The sequence below is a fragment of the Vipera berus genome (genome assembly GCF_964194415.1).
Source record: "Vipera berus genome assembly, chromosome: W".
NCBI classification, from domain to species: Eukaryota; Metazoa; Chordata; class Lepidosauria; order Squamata; family Viperidae; genus Vipera; species Vipera berus.
In genome coordinates this window covers 54,185,071-54,205,711 of record NC_138210.1, presented here as the reverse complement: position 1 = coordinate 54,205,711, position 20,641 = coordinate 54,185,071, and the positions used below count along the sequence as shown (strand labels likewise).

Sequence of the window (20,641 nt, the reverse complement as noted above, 5' to 3'; positions counted from 1 at the left end):
TAAAAAACAGTCAATACAAACATTAAAACAAATTAAAAGAAATTAAATAGAACCCTGAGAAAATTAAAACCCAGTTAAAATTAAAAATAAAAATAGTGATGATGTGATTAGCAATAGATGATTAGTACTGATGATGTAACTGAAGATGATGTTTGGGTAATGGAACGTCTGCAAGAGAACAACCAAGCTCAGAAACACCAAGGGACCCCCACACACACACACATTTCAACCCTGAGCTACAAATGTTCTCCTTTATTGATATAATTGTAGTAAATTATATAATTCACCATATCAGTGTTCCTCTGTTGTTCTCGCTAACTTACACACACACACACACACACACACACACACACACACACACACACACTAAACAAGTGCATTTTATAGCTAAACCAACTCATCAGAGACTTGACTCAGGACCATGAGCAGGTAATGTCCCATTATTGTAAGGCTGAGGGTTTCTAAAGAGCAAGTAAAGTTTGACCCTCACGGCTCTTTCATGTGTATGAAGCTATGGAGAATACCTCAGAAGCAAACCAGCATCAGGATCCCCTCACCAGCTATCCCCCTTATCCCCCGATCCCTATCTTTGGCTGAGCCGTTTCTATAAACATCCCTGGGTTGCCATAGTAACAGAGATCCTCGCCCGAAGCCCCTCTATATGTGAATCCCCTATCTCCAGCCTATGTAAGGTAAGCATAATATGCAAGTCATGTGGGAGGGAGGGAATGTGGTGGTCTAGAAGAGCTGGGAGGGAGGATCTACGGTGGATCTTCCCCAGGAAGTTGGAAGACAAAATGGGGGCGGGAAAGCGTTTGGGTGCTCAAGTTGCTGATGGCAGGGTTGAGCCAAGCACATTTGGAATGAGACGGGGGGGGGGGCACAGTTGATTGGCAGGTGTGATGTAATTGGCAAGTGAGGAGAGGGTGTCGCCTAGCGATCTCCCTGACAGCCCTAGGGTGGTTTCTTAGCAACCGTCAGATTTAGGAAGTGATTTCTAGAACGTCATCCCAGTTCAGGGCAGGGAAAGAAGGAGATGGTGCACACACAGCCCAGTCAGTGCCTTTTGAGAGGGAGGGGACCGAAACCTGAGGAACATGCCAAGAGCCAGATGACCATTAATATCTCCATTAGTAAGATATGTGGTTTTGACGGGTGGAGATTTTCTAAATCCTCAGGTGGAACTGCAGAAGACAAAATATCAGTGAAAATGTTCACCATGAGGGCAATGGGCAAAGAAGGAAATAGGCAGAAGATGCCATGCCTGAGAAAATAAGCACGCCCCTCACCTGGAGACATATAGTGAGACAGGCAGCATACAAAAATATTTGTGAGGATTTTTTGCACTGGTTTGCATGCAAGATGCTGAACGTACAAAACAGAGCTGCTTTGTATACCTTAGATATAGAAAAGTGGAGATGTTAGCAATGTTGAGAGCAGAGGGGTCAGCATACAGTATTTCACAAATCAATTGCAACATCTGTGGACGAAGAGGGAACCTTCCTTTAACATTCTCACCGTTCCCAGTCAAAATATATAATAAAACCAATTTCAGTGGATTTCTGCCTTAGCTACCAAGAAACCTTAGCTGCGTGTCTCCGAGGTGCCTGTAATTCCCAACTCATCCCTCATTCCCCCCGCCTTCCTTTCATGAAATGCAGATGGGAAGCTATAATTTTTCATGAGAAACCAGTGCAGGGAGATACTTCTTAAATAGCTTCGCCCTGTCTGCTATGGGAGAAAAATATATACGGTAGGTTTCTATCCCAACCCCCAGTGTGGGAAGAAAAACAGCTCAGCAGGAAAATCTCTGAAAAGATAATAATGAAAGGGACTCTCTTCCTCTGGTCCTCCACAAGGAATTAGGGGAAAAATTGCATGTAGATTACTGTAAAAGAAAAATAAAATGTGTTGGTAGAAACTACATTTGATTCACTTTAATCTGTAGGGATTCTAAAAATTAGGACCCTTTCATACGTTATCCATTTTCTACTTGGAAAATGGTGTACATAAAATAACATACTATCATAAAATCGGGGCTTTGAGGTCATCTAGTCCGGCTCAATTGAAGAATCCTATACAGGTAGTCCTCAACTTATGACCACAACTGAGCACAAGATTTCAATTGCTAAGCGAAACTACTGTTAAATGAATTTTGCCCCATTTTATGACCTTTCTTGCCACAGTTGTTAAGTGAATCACTGCAGTTGTTAAGTTAGTAACAGCTGTTAAATGAATCTGGCCTCTCCATTAACGTGGCTTGTCAAAAGGGACCATATAAACCTGAGACACCGCAACCATCATAAATGAGTCAATTGCCATGCATCTGAATTTTGATCACGTGACCATGGAGATGCTGCAACGGTTGTAAGTGTGAAAAACAGTCATAAATCAGTTTTTTAGTGCCATTGTAACTTCAAATGGTCACTAAATGAATTGTTGTAAGTCGAGGACAACCTGTGCTCACAGCACTATTTAGCCTTTCCTTAAACACCTTCAATGAAGGAGATCTGCTCACCCGCTAAGGCCCCACTGTATCACAGTTCTTACCAGCTTTATGAACAAGAAATGTTTGCTTAATGTTTACATGAAATTGACCATCCGCAATTTCCTAATTTTGAAAAATAGCTACCTTGCTAGGAACAGTATTATCAAAGTGTTTCACTGCTGGGTTCACACATTGTGCTAAACCCAAGTTCAACTACACTGTTGAACAAGCTATCGTAATTTGATTCACATACAACACATAAATCACAGGTTAGAAACTACAATAGCAGCTTTTCACATTGCATTAATACCAAACCAAATAACTACATTATAGCTCGACTCAATTCAATTTGTGAATCTAAGCATTACTTGTTTGGCTGGCACCTCTATTCATATGGGGCTTGTCTTCCGATAGCTATTAAAGTTATTAGCCCTATTCTGGGATCTTTTCCTTCCAATCAAATTTCACTTCTCATGCTATTCTTATTCTTCTACTCTAGGGTAAAAGGTAAAGGTTCCCCCGCACATGCATGCTAGTCGTTTCCAACTCTAGGGGCCGGTGCTCATCTCCGTTTCAAAGCCGAAGAGCCAGTGCTCCATTGTCATGTGGCCGGCATGACTAGACGCCAAAGGCACACAGAACGCTGTTGCCTTCCCACCGTAGTGGTCCCTATTTTTCTACTTGCATTTTTACGTGCTTTCGAACTGCTAGGTTGGCAGAAGCTGGGACAAGTAACAGGTGCTCACTCTGTTATGTGGCACTCGGGATTCGACCCACCAAACTGCCGACCTTCTGATCGACAAGCTCATCGTCCTAACCCAGAGCCACCGCGTCCCTTTCTTCTACTCTAGCACTAGTCAAATGAGTCTAACTTTTCCAGTTTCAAATGTTCAAGCATGTACCCAAATCTATGCCCAACTAAACCACATAGCTAGTTATAGGGCTGCATCTCCCTGTTGGATAGCCAGACTATTCAGCCTCTGGCTCCTCTAACTGTTGAGATTTATTTCTGTAGTAGCAAAGAGCCAGTGGCAGCCGAGAACAGGAAAACATAAAGGTGCCAAGTAGAAAACAGTGTGTTGGCGTCACACCGAAGTACAGTAGGAGAAGTAGTCACACATATTGGCCAAGGGAATGTAGGTACAAGGTAGCTAGTGACACACCACGCAAGGCCAATTCACATATTGACATATTCACCCACACTGCATCTGGATGGTTACCTTATACACAGTGTGAAAATAAGGCATGAAAAAGTGTATATCACAGCTGAACAATTTATTCTACTATCAATGGCCTTTCGGAGGGAAAAGGGATTACATGAAATATATTAAAGGCAGATTGCTGGAAGGGCAGGAACTGATATATGCAAAAGATCAAACTTTACTAAATTCTCTAGCTACACTGAAGAATTACTCCTATTGTCTCCAATCGGCATTCATTGGGCAGGGTATATTAATTGCTAGTCTTGGTGGGGTAAAACGGCCCCTGTAAATGAACAAAGAGTGAATGAAATAAATGAAACAAATTAAATGCAAAAGTGAAAAAGTAAATAAACAGTAAATGAACAAATATCTCTCTATCAGGGAGATGGCCGGTTTAGAAATATGAAATACAAATCAGTAAATAAATAACAAAATGTAAACAGGAATACATGACCAAATGTACATGAATACATAGGGACCACAAGCCAACAGGACAAGTGAAAAATGAAGGTAAAGTCAGGCATGAAGGCAGTGCAGGAGATAGATGTGTATATAAAATATACAAGAATGAAAGAGACATTTCACAGTCCTAAAATAACCCAAAGGAATGTAGTTCAGAGAAACAATAAAACTGGATCGGGGACTCTCTGGGTGTGCAAAAATTGCTTGATTAAAATGGGAATTAGGGAAATTAGAGGCAGCCTGCCCCTGCCCCCACACCCTTTGCTCTTCTCACTTGCCCTCAGAATCTAGCACTACTGAGTCCCAGCTATCTCTGAACAAGACCTTAGCTTGATACATGCACCAGCGTTTCTCAAGTTTGGCTATTTGTAAGATGTCTGAACTTCAACTCCCAGAATTCCCCAGCCAGCATGTGGCTAAGTCCAAAAACCAAGAATTAACCCAGAGCATTGTCTCTTATCCTTCTCACAGCTTGTGGTCGTCTTTTGCACTCAAACAAGAGAACCTATTCAGCCTTTTCCCCCGGGAATTCGTTATCTGTTAAGATGCAAACCCCCGACGCAAGACTGTCATTTACAAAAATTACAATTCGTGCTTACAAACCCTCTTTTAATCAAGAGCAAGCTGTGAGCCAACCAAGCTGACCAGGAGAGCCTCTGAGCATGTGCGGAGCACATTCCTCCTTGTCAACAGCAGCACGCCAAATGCTCTCCGGGCCCCTTTGCTTTTGGGACTCAAGGAGAAAGGGGTGTGGCTGCAGCGCCCACATCCTCTCCTTCCCCTCCAATAACCCCGCTGCTGTGCTCCATAAGCCTGATTGTGCTTCCACACCATGTGGTGGTCTAATGGGAAAAAGAGCACCACGCCAAGAGCATTGTCAAAAGAAAAGTCTTACCTAAGCACTGAAGTCCCTGCTTTCCAATCCCCCTGCAGGAAAGAAAGAAAGAAAAAAAAAGGAATAGAAACGGTTAGTTTATACAAAGCGTAGGATGCCTGCTTAAAGAGCACAGAGCTAGCAAATGTCTTAAATGTGACCTTAACAAATGCACATGTATGCTGTAGAAGACAAGAAAGATCGAAAAGAGTTTGCTAGACTCTGGAGAAAATATTAATGCTCAGGGGTTAGAATGCCTGAAAAATATATGGCATCTTTCTCCAATCTTACCCTCCAGAAATATTGGACATTAGCTCCCTACATTCCCAACAACGGCTATTTCCTATACTGGATGATCAGAAAAATCATAGAACATAGAATGTCAGAGTTGGAAGGGACCTTGGAGGTCTTCTAGTCCAACCCCCTGCGCAAGCAGGAGTGCAATACCTCTAAAGAGGACCATTTGGGAAGACTGCTAGATGGATTTCAGAAATGCCAAAATCTCTGAGAAAAAAGATCAAGATTTATGTACCTTTTATCCATATAAGACAATGCTTGTTCACCTGTAATAAAACCTGCCTAGGGTTCCATGCCCTCAATTGAGCAAAAGCTTTAATACTTTGTGGTTAATGTTGCAGCTATGAATGCTTGGCTAGACATCCCACCGTGGTCAATGGGGCATGGTTCTTAAAAGACAGGAGCTGAAGGACGCCAGCAGGAAGATAGATGAGCCACTCACTTCACACTCTGCTTGTGGATTTCCCAGACACACCCACTGACCACTGTGGGAACTGAATGCTGGATCCATAGATTTTTGGTGTGATCTAACATAGCTTTTCCTACAGCAGAAGAAGGAGATGCACAGCCTGGGAGAAGAGTCAAGACAAGAATCAGCCTAGAGTCATTATGTTCCCACAAGTGATCCAAGTTCAGCCCCTCTTGAATTCCATTAACTTATCTAGCACTAATTTAGTGCTGTCAATTGAATAGATTGTTGTGTATGGGCATGAGGAATAAATCAGTTTAACTGGAACTTAAAGCTACGTGTAGCAAAGATTCCAGCATCCCGAGCTACATAAGAAATCAGCTAGTCAAATTCATCTCCCTGTCACCATCTCTGACAACTAGAATTCAGGTTTTTAAAAATATTTTGCCAGTGAGATCAATTAATACCTAAAAGAGGCAGATGGTGGGTGATAAATTGGCAAAACTTATGTCAATACACAAGGAGAAATCCATCTATCTATCTCTGTCTCTATGGACTTATCAATATACAGTACTTACTTGCTTCTCCCATCTTAAATTTCAGCACTTGGATTTATATTTAGAAATGCACAGAAGGAATAAGCGAGCCAAACAGGTTATGACAGAAATAATTCCACCAAGAAAACCAGACAAACAGTATTGGCTAGAAGAATGAGGTTGCAAGCATTTAATTACCACACATAAAGAACCTCACATAGTACCTTGTGGTGCATCTCTAAATGGTATGTCCTTTAGAGGGACAACATCTGGGCTATTGGAGGAGGTGAAACTCAAGCTTAGAAATAATAAAATATTTAAAACACTTTGGAAAGAATTTAGATGACAGGGTCTTGGATTCTTAGCAAGGCTGCAAGAACAACATCCTTATGGGCTGTTTGTCTTGAGCCCACAAAGCATGTTCTCCCAGCTTCTTCCCCTGTGTGTAACATGGCCCCCTTGCCTGGTTCACCAGAGCGATAAACATGTATGAATTCTTACCATATACCCATGTAACACTACATTTTCCCAGAGCATCATAAATTTTCTAAACAGCCTCTTACTCTCTGAAAGAAAGACACACAGTTTTCTGTATAATATAAGTGCTTATCCTGATATCTCTTGATGGAGACCTTCAGAAGCTGGGTGACACTGTCATTGTTCAACAAGACCATTTTGTTCATCACCTCACCTTAACGTTTAGCTCTTATATGTCTGCAAACATTAAAGCAGGATTGGGAAGCCTCTGACTTGCAGATTTAACCCAGCTCATTTGCTCTGGGGAAGCTCCCTCCCCAGCAGCTAAGCTGCTAATGCTTTGCACTGCCTCCCATTTCTCAGGGAGGAGGGGAGATGCTGGCCACATCATAGAGAGTGAATCCAGGAATTCCGGCTTTCCAATTTGTCCTGAAAAGTCTGCCTTTTTATGATTTAAGACAGTGTTTTCCAAAGTTGGCAACTTTCAGATGTGTGGACTTCAGCTCCCAGAATTCCCCAGCCAGCTATCCGTTAGCCCGGGGTAGGCAACTTTGGCTCTTTTATGACTCATGGACTTCAACTCCCAGAATTCCTGGAGTTGAAGTCCACGAGTCATAGAAGAGCCAAGGTTGCCTACCCCTGTGTTAGCCAGTAAATTCCTGGATTCACTCTTTATAATGCAGCTTCAGTGGCCAGCATGTCTTCTCCTCCCTGAAAAAGCTATGCTGGGTGGGGAATTCTGGGAATTGACATTCATGCATCTGAAAGTGGCCAACTTTGGCAAAGACTGATTTAAGGCATAGAATTCTTTTATGAAGGAACAACAGCATAAAGATTCACACCTACCAGGAGGTGCAGTGGGAGAGGAGCTTATCTGTAGGAGCAACCCTATAAATGTAGCTAGCCTCCTGAGAATAATCTAATTTTTCAAGGCCTTCCAGAAGCTAATAAAAACCAATTTGTTTGGAGGCTTTTGGGATTGAGGTATGGAGCTACTGGTGGTCTGTATGAGCTAATACATTAATGGGATTATAAACCATGGCTATATTATTACCATAACTTATTAGTGTTTGCTCCCGTTGTTTTATTATGTTTTTCATTACCTATAAATTGCTTAGCCTCTTTCTGGACTGAGATTGGGAAAACAGCATAAATAAATAAGGATGCAGACGTGGGGGATAAGATTTCTATGACAGAGAGGTAGCTGGCCCTCCTTTTAATTAAAAGTGCAATCCTATATGAATTTTCCTGGAAGAAAGTTCCATTGAATTAAATGAGAATTACTTCTGGGAAGACATAAAATGGATTATACTATGAATCAAAATAAGTACCATCTCCTTGGGTCCCTATTAAATCATCACTAGCAAGGTTTTAAACCCGTAACTGCTATGCCGTGAGGTAAATCAATTAAATAATTATAGCCTTCCCATTGGCTAAAACTGCCCTTATGCTACAGGAGTTTGCTCATGTGTCTCTGAATGAGTCACTGCTCTTACTATATCATTTCGTATCACTTTCTGCTGGAAATTACATAGTACTTCCAGATCAGATCAACATGTCTCTAAATACTTGATCGGGGACAGACAGTCCATCTCCAGAAACCCCACAGGTTCTGTCCGGTGACCTTCAGAAAATGGAACAGAGCAATTAAAATAAGGCTAATTTCTGCATATTTGACAAATATTTTGAAGGAGACAAATTTAAAACCCATTTTCTCTTAAGGAAGGAAAAATTAGTGGAAAAAAACATTTGACTTTTCCGTTCCTGTTACCAATCTTCCTAAAATTTCCAGGGTAATAATAATAATAATAATAATAAGTTGGAAGGGACCTTGGAGGACATCTAGTCCAACCCCCTGCTCAGGCAGGAAACCCTATACCATTTCAGACAAATGGCTATCCAGTCTCTTCTTGAAAACTTCCAGTGTTGGAGCATTCACCACTTCTGGAGGCAGGTTGTTCCACTGGTTAATTGTTCTAACTGTCAGGAAGTTTCTCCTTAGTTCTAGGTTGCTTCTCTCCTTGACTAGTTTCCATCCATTGCTTCTTGTCCTGCTTTCAGGTGCTTTGGAGAATAACTTGACTCCCTCTTCTTTGTGGCAGCCCCTGAGATACTGGAACACTGCTATCATGTCACCCCTCACCCTTCTCTTCGTTAAACTACACATACCAAATTCCAGCAACCATTCCCTATATGTTTTAGCCTCCAGTCCCCCAATCATCTTTGTTGCTCTTCTCTGTACCCTTTCTGGAGTCTCGACATCTTTTTTACATCGTGGTGACCAAAACTGGATGCAGTATTCCAGGTGTGGCCTTACCAAAGCATTGTAAAGTGGTATTAGTACTTCACTTGATCTTGATTCTATCCCTCTGTTAATGCAGCCTAGCACTGTGTTGGCTTTTTTGGCAGCTGCAGCATACTGAAGTGATTGTCTACTAGGACTCCGAGATCCCTCTCACAGTTACTACTATTGAGCAAGGTAGTACCACCTATACTATACCTGTGCATTTGATTTTTCCTGCCTAAATGTAGAACCTTACTTTTTCACCATTGAATTTCATTTTGTTAGATAGCGCCCAGTGTTCGAGTCTATCCAGATCCTCCTGTACTTTAAGCCTATCTTCTGGAGTATTGGCTATTCCTGCCAGCCTGGTGTCGTCTGCAAATTTGATGAGTTCCCCATCTATCCCCTCATCCAAATCGTTAATGAAAATATTGAAGAGCACTGGGCCCAGAACAGAGCCCTGGGGCACCCCACTACACACTTCCTTCCATGTAGATGCAGTTCCACTGAGGACCACACGCTGAGTACGGCCTGTCAGCCAGCTACGAATCCATCTGGTGGTGATGCTATCTAACCCACATTTTTCTATCTTATCATGTATGTTTTTATAGTTTAGAATGGCGTGATACCCTAGGGCACAGGTCTGCAACCCGCGGCTCCGGAGCCGCATGCGGCTCTTTCAGCCATCTCCTGCGGCTCCCAGTCTTCTGCTATGTGTAGTCCCCCCCAAAAAAAAGTGGGACTAAAAAAGTTCAACCAATCAATTCAAATATGCAGGGTAGGTGCATATCTCACCTTGGCTCCACTCTTCAGTCAAACCCTGTTCTGCGCATGTGTGCATGTACGCACACAATTTTTGCGGCTCCCAGTTTTTCCTTTTGTGAGGGAACCAGTTCCGAGTGGCTCTTTCACTGTTTCAGGTTGCTGACCCCTGCCCTAGGGCATGGGTAGGCAACCTTGGCTCTTTTATGACTCGTGGACTTCAACTCCCAGAATTCCTGAACCAGCATGGCTCAGCTTGGAAATCTCTCCATTTCTCCTCAGCATGGCTGGCTCAGGAATTCTGGGAGTTGAAGTCCACAAGTCATAAAACAGCCAAGGTTGCCTACCCCTGGACTAGGGCAGTGTTTCTCAACCTTGGCAATGTTAAGATGTGTGGGCTTCAACTCCCAGAATTCCCCAGGCAGCATGGGAATTCTGGGAAGTTGAAATCCATGCATCTTAATGTTGTTCAGGTTGAGAAACATTGTCTTAGCACAAATTATATGAAAATTATTGCTACTACTATTCCACCACACATTTTACAATAATAAAGAATTCCACAGCAAACTCTACACTAAACCTCCTTTCTTTCCTAAGAAATCTCTGTCACAGATGATGTTGGGGACAAGATGCCCTACCCCGATACAAACAGCAATCTTACGATTTCCAAAAAGCATTTAAGATCTGACTTTGGTCTCAGGCCTAAGGCTGAATATATGTAGGGCCCTTGGCTTGGTTGGTTTGTTGGTGTTTGATTATTTTTGTCTGTGGTGTCTCTAAGGTTGCATGTTCCAATATTTTTTCAACTTTCAGATGTGGACTTCCAACTCCCAGAATTCTTGGAGTTGAAGTCTATACCTCTTGAAGTTGCCAAGTTTAAAAAACACTGAAAATATTTTATTGTACTGTATTTGTAAGCTGCCCATTGGGGTGGGTGGCTGTAATACATTTAAAAAACATTATTATTGGGTTATGATCCACTGGTTTATTAGTCACTAAAAACATATTGCAGACAGTGCACTCCACTTCACCCAGCCCTCCTAACAATGTTTTCCCACTCAAAGATCTATTTTCTCTCTGGCTGATGTTATGAAAGTTCTTCCACCCAGTCACAGCCTTCATGTATGCCAGATACACTACTTTTATAAGCAGAGAAAATCAAACCAGGGAATTTTCTAAAGCGTTGCAAAACTAAGCAATTGTACATTGAACTTATTGGTTTCAGGCATGAGAGTTAGAGGAGTAAGAATGGAGTGAAAAATGACATTTGACTGGCAGGAAAAAAAATCCAGGAATGGGTCTGATCTCTTTAACAGCTATCCCAAGGCTAGTTTCATATAGATGGAGGTGTCTGCCAAACAATGGAAAGTAACAGCTAGTTCACATATTGAGTTGAGCTATAATGAAATTATTTGGTTTGGGATTAACACAATGTGAAAAGACGCTATTGCAGTTTCTAATCCATGGTGTATGTCTAAGCATAAGTTATTAAGCCACAATTTGTTCAACAATGTGGTTAAACCAGGATGTCAAATTGATAAATGGGCAAATCCCTAAGAGAATGATGGGATAGTTATGTACACTGCTTCCTTTAAGAGATTATTGAGTAGAGAAGTGTTACTTATACATTTATTTTGGTATTAATTGCTTTTTTAAAAAAATGAAGGCTTCTGTACATTTGCAAACTGCAAATCTGATTTAAAAGCAAACAACAACAGGAATCTGTAGTTGCAGCACTACAGTATTGCAATCGATTAAAAAAAACATCCACAGCTTTTATAATATCTCCTATTCTGCCTGGGGTTGCAAGATGTGGGTTTTTGCAAATGTGGAGTAAATGTGAAATACACTCCACATTTCAAGTGGAGTGAACATTTCCCATTTCCCATTCTCTCCTTAGCAGCTGCATTTTAGAATGAAACTGCCCCTGTGGAGCTGTATATAGGGACTCAGTATATATTCTGTTCTTTAGAGATAAAGGACGCAGAACAATTATTTAATCAAAAAGATGGTTTGGTTTTGTTTACATAAGGAAGAGTCTGCTACATGGATGTGATTTCAGGAGCTGTGCCTATAGCTTACTGAGGGGAGGGATACACAATTTTAAAACTTAACTAGGTCTTCCTTCAAGCTTCCTTTTACATTTATACCTGTTCAGTAACCTAAAGAGATACTAAAGAAAAGGCAAAGTTTTTCTTTTCTCTGGCTTTTTTTTTCAGATTGTACAAATCTTTTGCTTTTTTAGAATAGCAAGACATAAGCATTCGGGCTGTATGTGTGAGTAGGTGGAACAGCTTTTTTTTGTCATGCTAATCAGTATAACAGCCAGATGTTTGACTCACTTAGAGGCTTATTTTTTTGCTTGGGCCTGCATGCTTTTAAAAGGTGATGCCAAAATAAACTGGCACATCCTGCATGCCTGCATGCACCCGTGTGGTTTGTAGTTTGCATTGCTCCTGTTTTATTTACGCAGAACTTACTTTAAAGCAAGGTGATAATTTATCTCTCCACCTTTAGTGTTTTTTTCACCAGCTTTAATCTGAAGATAAAGCTGCTGTTAAAGCTAGAAGAATAGCCTGTGGTTTATTATTTTTTTCTAGCAGCTTGTAAGAAGAAAAAGAAAAGTTGGAGGGAGATATATTTAAATAGATGGGTGAGCATGCACAGATACCTATTTATTTGGCTGCCAACCGTGACAATTTTAACAGAGTCTGAAGGCAGTGCTTGCGTGTTAAAATACACTTCTAAACTAGAGGCCCTTCCAGCTACACTTTAAAGTCAATAACCGAATTCCCTCATGCATATTTCATCTTTTAGGCTGGTTAACTGTGCGAGAATATGTTGCAAGGCTGCACAGAGGGAGGCAGAGAGACCGACAGCCCTGCTCAGAAGCCAAGCACTTTCGCTGAGCTCTGATTCGTCTCCCTCTGTCACCAAGCAGCAAAGAAACCAGCAATTTTGCTGGTTTCCATTATAGCGGTTTGTGAGATGAACACTAATAACTTCTCCCAATATTACAAGTAGTCATTATTAGCAACTGATGCAATTAAAAAGTGGATTTTCAGGCCCTTTTTCATTCCCCATCACCTTTTCCATTTCTGCTATGTCTTTCGGGGCTTGTCAAGACAAGGGCAGGAACTATCCTGTTTCTATTAATCGTCTCACCAGCAAAAGAGCAAACTATACATGCCTTAAATAAGTACAAGCAGTGGTAAATTTCCACTTAGACTTCCACTTTTTGGGAAGACAATGGCCAGGTTTTTCCCTACGTGCAGTTGCTGCCAACTGAAACGTTTTTGTTTTCTCATGCCTTTACCAATCCATTCTTTTGAAGTTCACTGCTGTGCTATTTTCCGCCAAATCTACTCCGCCAACTTTTCCTGAAAGTATGGAAGACTGCAACCTGACATTTCATATCTTCTTTGCTGCAGACTACGGTATTGAGTCATCCTTGCTTGCTTCCCTGTTTCAGGTTTTCAGAATCCCCTCCCTTTTCATTATATTTTCCTGAGTTTCAAGCTATAAAGGATTTATATATGTACTACAGATCCATTTGAGCACCAAATTTGGGTTACGGGTAGACCTCAACTTACAACCATTCATTTAGCAATTGTTTGAAGTTATGACAGCACTGGAAAAGAGAGACATACAGCATCCCCATGACCTTATGATTAAAATTAAGATATTTGACTATCAGCATAGATTGATGACGGTTGACAGCCCCGGAGTCACGTGATTGCCATTTGAGATCTTCCCAGTTGGCTTCTAACAAGCAAAGTCAATGGTGGAAGCCTGATTCACTTAATGCAGACATGTCAAACACAAGGCCCGGGGGCCAGATGCGGCCTGTGAAGTAGTTTCATGTGGCCCGCGAACCCATCCTGGAAACAGTGAGGGAACAGCCCCTGCTGCCTTGGCCCTGGCCCAGGCCGACCGGGAGCCAATGTACAATTTCGTGGTGGCCATCTATGCTGAAATGCATTCAGTCTTAGCTCCACAAAGCTGTCTGGAAACAGCGAGGAACCGGCCCGCGCTGCGTTGGCCCCGCCCCCTGGGCGCACGCTGAGGAGGTATCACCCTTTGTGAGGAATGAAGAAATGCACCATTGCGTGGAAGTGGCCAGCACATGGCTCTGCCTACTTCGGGCAGGCTAGGGGCTGGGCAGCGTTGTGCTTCTCTTCAGATTCATGCCACCTAGCTCAGCCTCTCAGTACTGTGAGGAGAGCATTCCGCTGCCTGCCCAAATTGGGGAGGCTGGGGGCTAGGCAGAATTGTGCAGGTAACATCGACTCTCATGCTGCTCATGGCATCCCCTCCCCGAGAGCCCACCAAGCCAGATATGTGAAGTAGGCGAGGGCCATGTGCTGGCCACTTCCAGGCGATGGTGCATTTCTTCATTCCTCACGAAGGATGACACTTCCCCAGCTGTGTTTCTTGCCTGTTGTTCTTCCTCCCTCATCTCAAATATTTTCCCACCACTCTTAGGGAGGAAGAAAGGAAGGAAGGAGAGGGAGGGTCTGAGGGAAGTCCTGCCTTAGTCCTTCTCTGCTGCCCTTTCACCATCCCCTTGCCCCCTCCTCCTGGCCTATCCTGCAGGGTCTCCCATCCTATTGCTAAGGAAGCTTTGGATACAAAGCCAGGTCTCCTGACATGGAGAGGGAGTTGGCCTCCCTCTTGACTTTGCCCTCGTACCCATCATGGGCAACCTGGCTAAGGAGAGCAAGCACAGCAGCAGCAGCCTTGAGGAGGAGGTAAGCGCAGCTGGGTGCCCCCTTGCGGAAGTGGGGCTGGGCTTAGTGCTGCGGGTGCTTGAGGGCTTGGCTGGGGATTTGACCTCCGTGCCACCGTCCATCCCCCCCCCCTCATGGCCTGAGAGGAACAGTGAGGCTTCTCCAGTGGACCATGCCTTGGCACTTGCCCCAATCCCATCTCCTTCTGCCAGAGACCCTCAGATCTGTCCCATTCCTGCCCAGGCACCCATAGGCACCCTTGATGCGAACGATGTAGAGCTGACCATGCCCACCCAATAGGCCAAATGCACTCCAGCCACGCCCACCCAGTAGGCCACGCCCACCCTGGCCATACCCACCTGGCCCCCTGAAGGCAACCGCAATGCTGATGCGGCCCTGAATGAAATTGAGTTTGACACCCCTGATGAATGCATGATTCGTTTAATAACTATGGTGATTTGCTTAATAAACCCAGCAAGAAGGTCGTAAAATTGGGCATGACTCACCTAAATGACTGCCTAGCTTAGCAATGGAAGTTCTAGGTACCAACTGTGATCATAAGTTAAGGAATGGCTGTATAGGAGGGTAAGAACTGGTGTTTAAGTGGTCCCACAAATCCTAGTGGTCCCTCTTCAACTGGAATGAAAATGTTGGCAGTTTGGCAGAGCTGATCACTAAAAAGACTTGTTTCTATGCTGTCTACAAGGAGTCACGAATTAATCCCCACGATCCTGATTAAAATTAAGGTATTTGGCAATCAGCATGGATTGATGACGGTTGACAGTCTTGGAGTCACGTGATTGCCATTTGAGATCTTCTCAGTTTAACAAGGGCCTGACACTTACTCGATGCTGCTTCCTGCCATGCAGCTGTCTTTCTCTCAAAGCTTTTGCCTGAACTACCAAACTTTTCCCCACCATATCGGGCCAGTCCTCTTTATTATTGCTTCATTGTCACTTGCTGAGCTGTGGAACCAGCCACATAAAGAATCCCAGAAGTAGCCATCATAAAATATACTCTGCACTGACCCTGTTCAGATGCCATTCGGCTAGAAAGCAGAACCTCAGAACATCTTTGACATCCTGTCCTGAGCAGACTTCATACGGCATCTTTTTTCTGTTTCTCTAATGCCAGTGTTTTCCAACTGTGGCAACTTGAAGATGTGTGAACTTCAACAACATGGCTGGCAGGGGAATTCTGGGAGATGAAGTCCACACATCTTCAAGTTGCCACGGTTGGGAAACACTGGCATTAGAGAAACAGAAAAGAGATGCCGTATGAAGTCTGCTCAGGACAGGATGTCAAAGATGTTCTGAGGTTCTGCTTTCTAGCCGAATGACATCTGAACAGGGTCAGTGCAGAGTATATTTTATGATGGCTACTTCTGGGATTCTTTATGTGGCTGGTTCCACAGCTCAGCAAGGATAGGATCTGTGTTCACAAGTTTGAGTAAATTGCGGCAGCTGATAGGCAAAAGGAGAGATTTAGATCTAGGTTGGGGAAACAAAAACAGATGCAATCTATGGACATAGCTGCTTCTGGCTTTGCAAGATAAAATGTGTAAGCACTCATATGATGAACTGGTAAGTTTGCTCTCTGGGTCAAGCAACAATATGGGTACAGTAGTAGCTTTAATGGGGGAAGGGAGAGAAAAAGATTGCATTTCAGCCCTAAAATGACTTCAGCCAATAGAGTGGACAAGGCCTCTATTTTTTGCATCCCCACAAAATGAGAAATATTGCTGGAGAAATTAGCTGCGGGGAAAAAAAACTTCTACAATGAAAAGAGTTAAGCTGTATATATTTATATTCTCTCTCTCTCCTTTTTCTCACACACACACTATACTTCTCTCACTCCCTCACACATACACCCTCTCCACTGACATTCTTAGCCTCCAATACTGCTTTCATTTAAATAAAAAAATGATTATAGGTATCTGTGAAATAAGAGGGAGTCATCAGCAGAGCCAAACATTTTCAGCTTTCTACCCAAAACTGAGTAAGGGTAAAGTAGCCTAGTTTACATAGCATATTAAGTCTTGCTGTGCTTTTTTCTATTTTAATTAATTTATTTTAATTTTTTATCTTGTCTTCATTACTTTTACAAATAACTCAAGGCAGCAAATATGGGCAATACATACATACATACATATACACACACACACACACACACACACACACACACACACACACACACACACATATATATATATATAGAGAGAGGGACAGACAGAGACAGAGACAGAGAGAGACTGGCCCAAAGTCAACAAGCTGGCTTTGATTTCTAAGAGGGGGTGACTATAATTCACCATCTTCTGATGATTGGTCCAAATTCACCCAGCCAGTTTTCATGCCTAAAGAGGGATTAGAACTCTCCTTGGTTTCTAGGCCACAACCTCTACACCAAACTGGCCACCAAATTCACTGGCTACCCAATGTAGTTTATTTAACAAACAACAGTTATACAGATCGTGACTTTTGCAAATCTTGAGAAAGCTTGTTGCAGAATGGGATGGCAAAGGGAGCCTTTGAAAAAGGAATAGCAACTACCGTAATTTTGCCCCAAATCATTTTGACCTATTCTGGTTTACTTGTCCCAATGGGAGATGGGTACTAAATGATCCTTCTAGAGTTCTGACTGGAAGAAACAACGGGAGGTGGTACCAAACCAATGATCCGGAGATAGTTCAGGCTCTCAAGAGGCATCAAACAAAACAAGCTATATCATTTAAGAAAAGGTCTTTGGATTGCTGAAGTTAATAGAGCTAGAGAAGTGATGATTATACTAAGGATGTTCCTTGCTTTGAAAAGTGATGAAAGAGAGGATGGGGAGGTTTATCAATTAGATAATAATTTCTGACATTTAAGTGAGAATCCCACTCCTGTGCTCCTTCTCTTGAGGGTACCAATCCAGCCTTTCTGATTTATCCTGCCAACCTTACCGACAATGGACAATGGCACCCACCTATTGGCTTTTCCTACATTTCAAGATCTCTATCCATTATCAGCTGAGGAAATAAAACATGTGTGAAGGTTGTCACTATTTGCTGGAGACTGGGGGTTGGGGGGGAGAGAGAGAGAGAATTCAAGGACATGCTACTTGCTAGAATTAATTTCCCAGTGCAGATACACTGTACAAGGGATGCCCCATGGAGGGAGGTATAATCAGGCCACACTGTTCTTTGAATACTGCAATCTTCTTATTTTATCTGCCACACCCACTTTGAATGCTGGAATTGCCATGTAGGAATGGAATATATACAGATCATCAGAAAGGAAGGACCCATCTTCTACCTCCCTATTTAATACATATGTCAGAATCCATTTATATCATATTCATAAATGTATGTTTAAAACATTATTCCATGGATTCTGCCATCTCCCGAGGAGGAGGGAACGAATGTGTATTGAGACTGTATTAGGCATTTCAAAGGAAAAGAGAAGCCTTTTGAACTGGGGGAACAAAAGGGGGGGTTAGGGTAGGAGCATCTGGCTTGTGTCACGGAAGAGAGCAATAAACATAAAAGATCCTAAGTTCCTTTTTCCCAGGTGAGGGATGATACAAGGTAAATGATGGGGGACTGACCAAATGGGGTTAAGGGGGGGTTGAACCGGGAACTCTTTATAAGGGTTTAGTTTGTAGAACAATATTAAGTCCTGTCTTGTATTCCTACAACCAAGCATGTCATAGTAAAGATTCCTTTTGGACTAAGATTTGGCTTCCTAAGACGTGGTTTGGGGTGGGTCCTGACAACATAGGAGGTTCATTGTACATGATTTTTTTTCCAATGGTAAGGTGCCCACACTCTCAAAAAGCCTCTTGAGATTCCGTTTGATCTTCTCCATGAAAGCAGTTAATGCATCTGTAGCTCATCAGATGACAAGTTAGAAACATATCAGTCTCATGGCCTTACTTGTGTTCTTTTTAGCTCTAGAAATATGCTCTGTGTGTGTGTGTGTGTGTGTGTGTGTGTGTGTACACACACACACCCCGTGGGATAAAATGGAGGGATAAAATGGAAGATAGCATTCTGAGCAGAAAAAAATAACCAGAAATATCTAGAACTTCAATAAGATGAAGTATCCAGAGCCAAGCCTCTTAAACAAATTATCTTGTCTATGATAACATAGCATGGTATACTTTCCAGGTCTGTTACAGAATTTCCAGAAAGCAGAACTCTGACTGAAGCCGAGGACATACCTAACTCATTCCTTAAGATGAATTTATGGATGGGATCAACTACAATTACATAGGACCACAAATTATAATTATATTTATATTTATTAAATTTTTATACCGCCCTTCTCCCGAAGGACTCAGGGCAGTGTACAGGGCAATAAATATTTAAAAACAAAGTACAAAAGTTAAAAAACAATTAAATAATTTATGCCCGATATATACAATAGTTAAAGCCATATTAAAAACCCAACCCCAAACCCATCAGACCAGGCCGGATTGCTTATAGGAGAGAAAGCAGGCCAAATGTGTCACAAGGTTTAGAGGACTATCAGAATAAAGAACAGTTAAATAGGATTATTGAGTCAATGAAGTAGAATTGTGGATTGGGACAGAAATGGAAATATGGAATTATGTTTGAAGAACAAATGTGGACTGTAATAGAAATATGGAATTATGTTTGAAGAACAGAAGCCTGAAAAGGCAAAGTGGTAGAATTAGAGCAGCAGAGTTATAGATTTTAAACTATCAGGTTGCACCTCAAAAATCTATGGAGCTACAGAAAAACATAGAGGAAGGAAGGAAGGAAGGAAGGGTTCATACATGCATGAAGCCATTCGTTCGGGCTTGACAAGATCATTAAAGGCAACACATTAACACAGAAAGTTCCTTTATCAGCAAAGTGTACCTTAAGTGTAAACATCTTGCCTTACTTATAGAATTTTACAACGCAGATAAGGAGGCTTTTTTCCTCGTGTCAGTCTCTCATGTTTTTCTATATTATCCATTATCCCTACAGAAAATCTTGTAAAGATGGCAAGGTGGTATCACCATTCAACATACTTTGGCTAAGAGTGCTAGGACCTGTGTAATTGGAAGCACTCATAGAAACCACTGGTTAATTCAACATGGACAGAAAAGAAAATCCTTCTGGGCTGACATTTTAGAAATTCTCCAGCAAAGAGCAGTAAAATCTGTGACCTGACCAAATTCTGCATTTTCTTGCATCTTGCATCTTCAGGCTTTTAATTGAAACTGATGATCTGCACAGGAAGGCACATCTATGCCACTAAATAAATCTATAAATAATAACAAGCCTACTAAATTCTGCATCTATTGCTCAGTTCTGCATTTTTCCAGCACCTGGACGGAATTTTTAAAAATACAGCTTTGGGGCAAAGCAATAACGCCCCAAACCATCACAGGGTGGTAACATCTGAGCTGGGTAGCAGGAAAGGGTCCAGAGGGGGGGGGTCAAGGCAAATGGGGAAGGAGGGGTTAGTTAGGGGCTGAGGTTTCTCTCACCAGATGAAGTCTGTGCAATGGCTGCAGAAAGTGGGCTGTTTGAAGAAGCGGGCGGTAAACTTGTGGCTCTTCACCTCGTGGATGACCTTCTGACGGAGCGCCCCCTTGCGGCAGAAAAGCGGCTTGGTTAAGCACTCGGTCTCGGTGGGGGAGCTCAGGAGCGCCATGCTGCCCCCTGGGGGAAGCCCCGGTGCCCTGACCCACAAAGACGAAGGGCTGCCGGGGAAACAGAGGGAAATGGGAGCGGGAGATGGGGGTCGATGAAGGGCAGGGAAAGAGGACGGACGGAAGATGAAGGGATGCTTGGTCGAGAGAGAGAGAGAGAGAGAAGAGAGTTTGCAAAGAAAGGGGCTAGCAGAAAGGATGGAGGGAAAAATCCAGAGATGCCGAGGGAGGGATGGGAGAGGAAGAGAGCAGTTGGATAGAAGAGCAAGGAAGTGGGGAGTGGAGCAAAGGGAAGGAAAAGAGAAGAAGGGAGAGGAGAAAACGGAGGAAGATACAGCAGCAGAGGAAGGCGCGCGAGAGAAACAGGTTGTGACTGATCTGCCTCTCTTGCTCAGGGAGGTTTGGGGGGGGGGAGGGGGGGCCTGAGGCTGGGAAGGAGGAGTTAGAGTTTAAAGAGAAAGCATAACGGTTGCC

General features: G+C 42.7%; 1 protein-coding gene across 1 annotated transcript in view; it reads right to left on the bottom strand.

The window, feature by feature from the left end:
• The window catches only part of LOC308676119 (protein kinase C gamma type), a gene marked incomplete at both ends in the record, with an annotated part of 46,990 nt that extends 26,821 nt beyond the window's left edge, over positions 1-20,169 (bottom strand). The window contains 2 exons of the mRNA XM_081341855.1: positions 5,048-5,079; positions 20,003-20,169. Coding sequence (XP_081197981.1) covers positions 5,048-5,079; positions 20,003-20,169 — 199 coding nt within the window. The remainder of the gene's footprint in view (positions 1-5,047; positions 5,080-20,002) is intronic.
• Between the last annotated feature and the right edge of the window lie 472 nt (positions 20,170-20,641).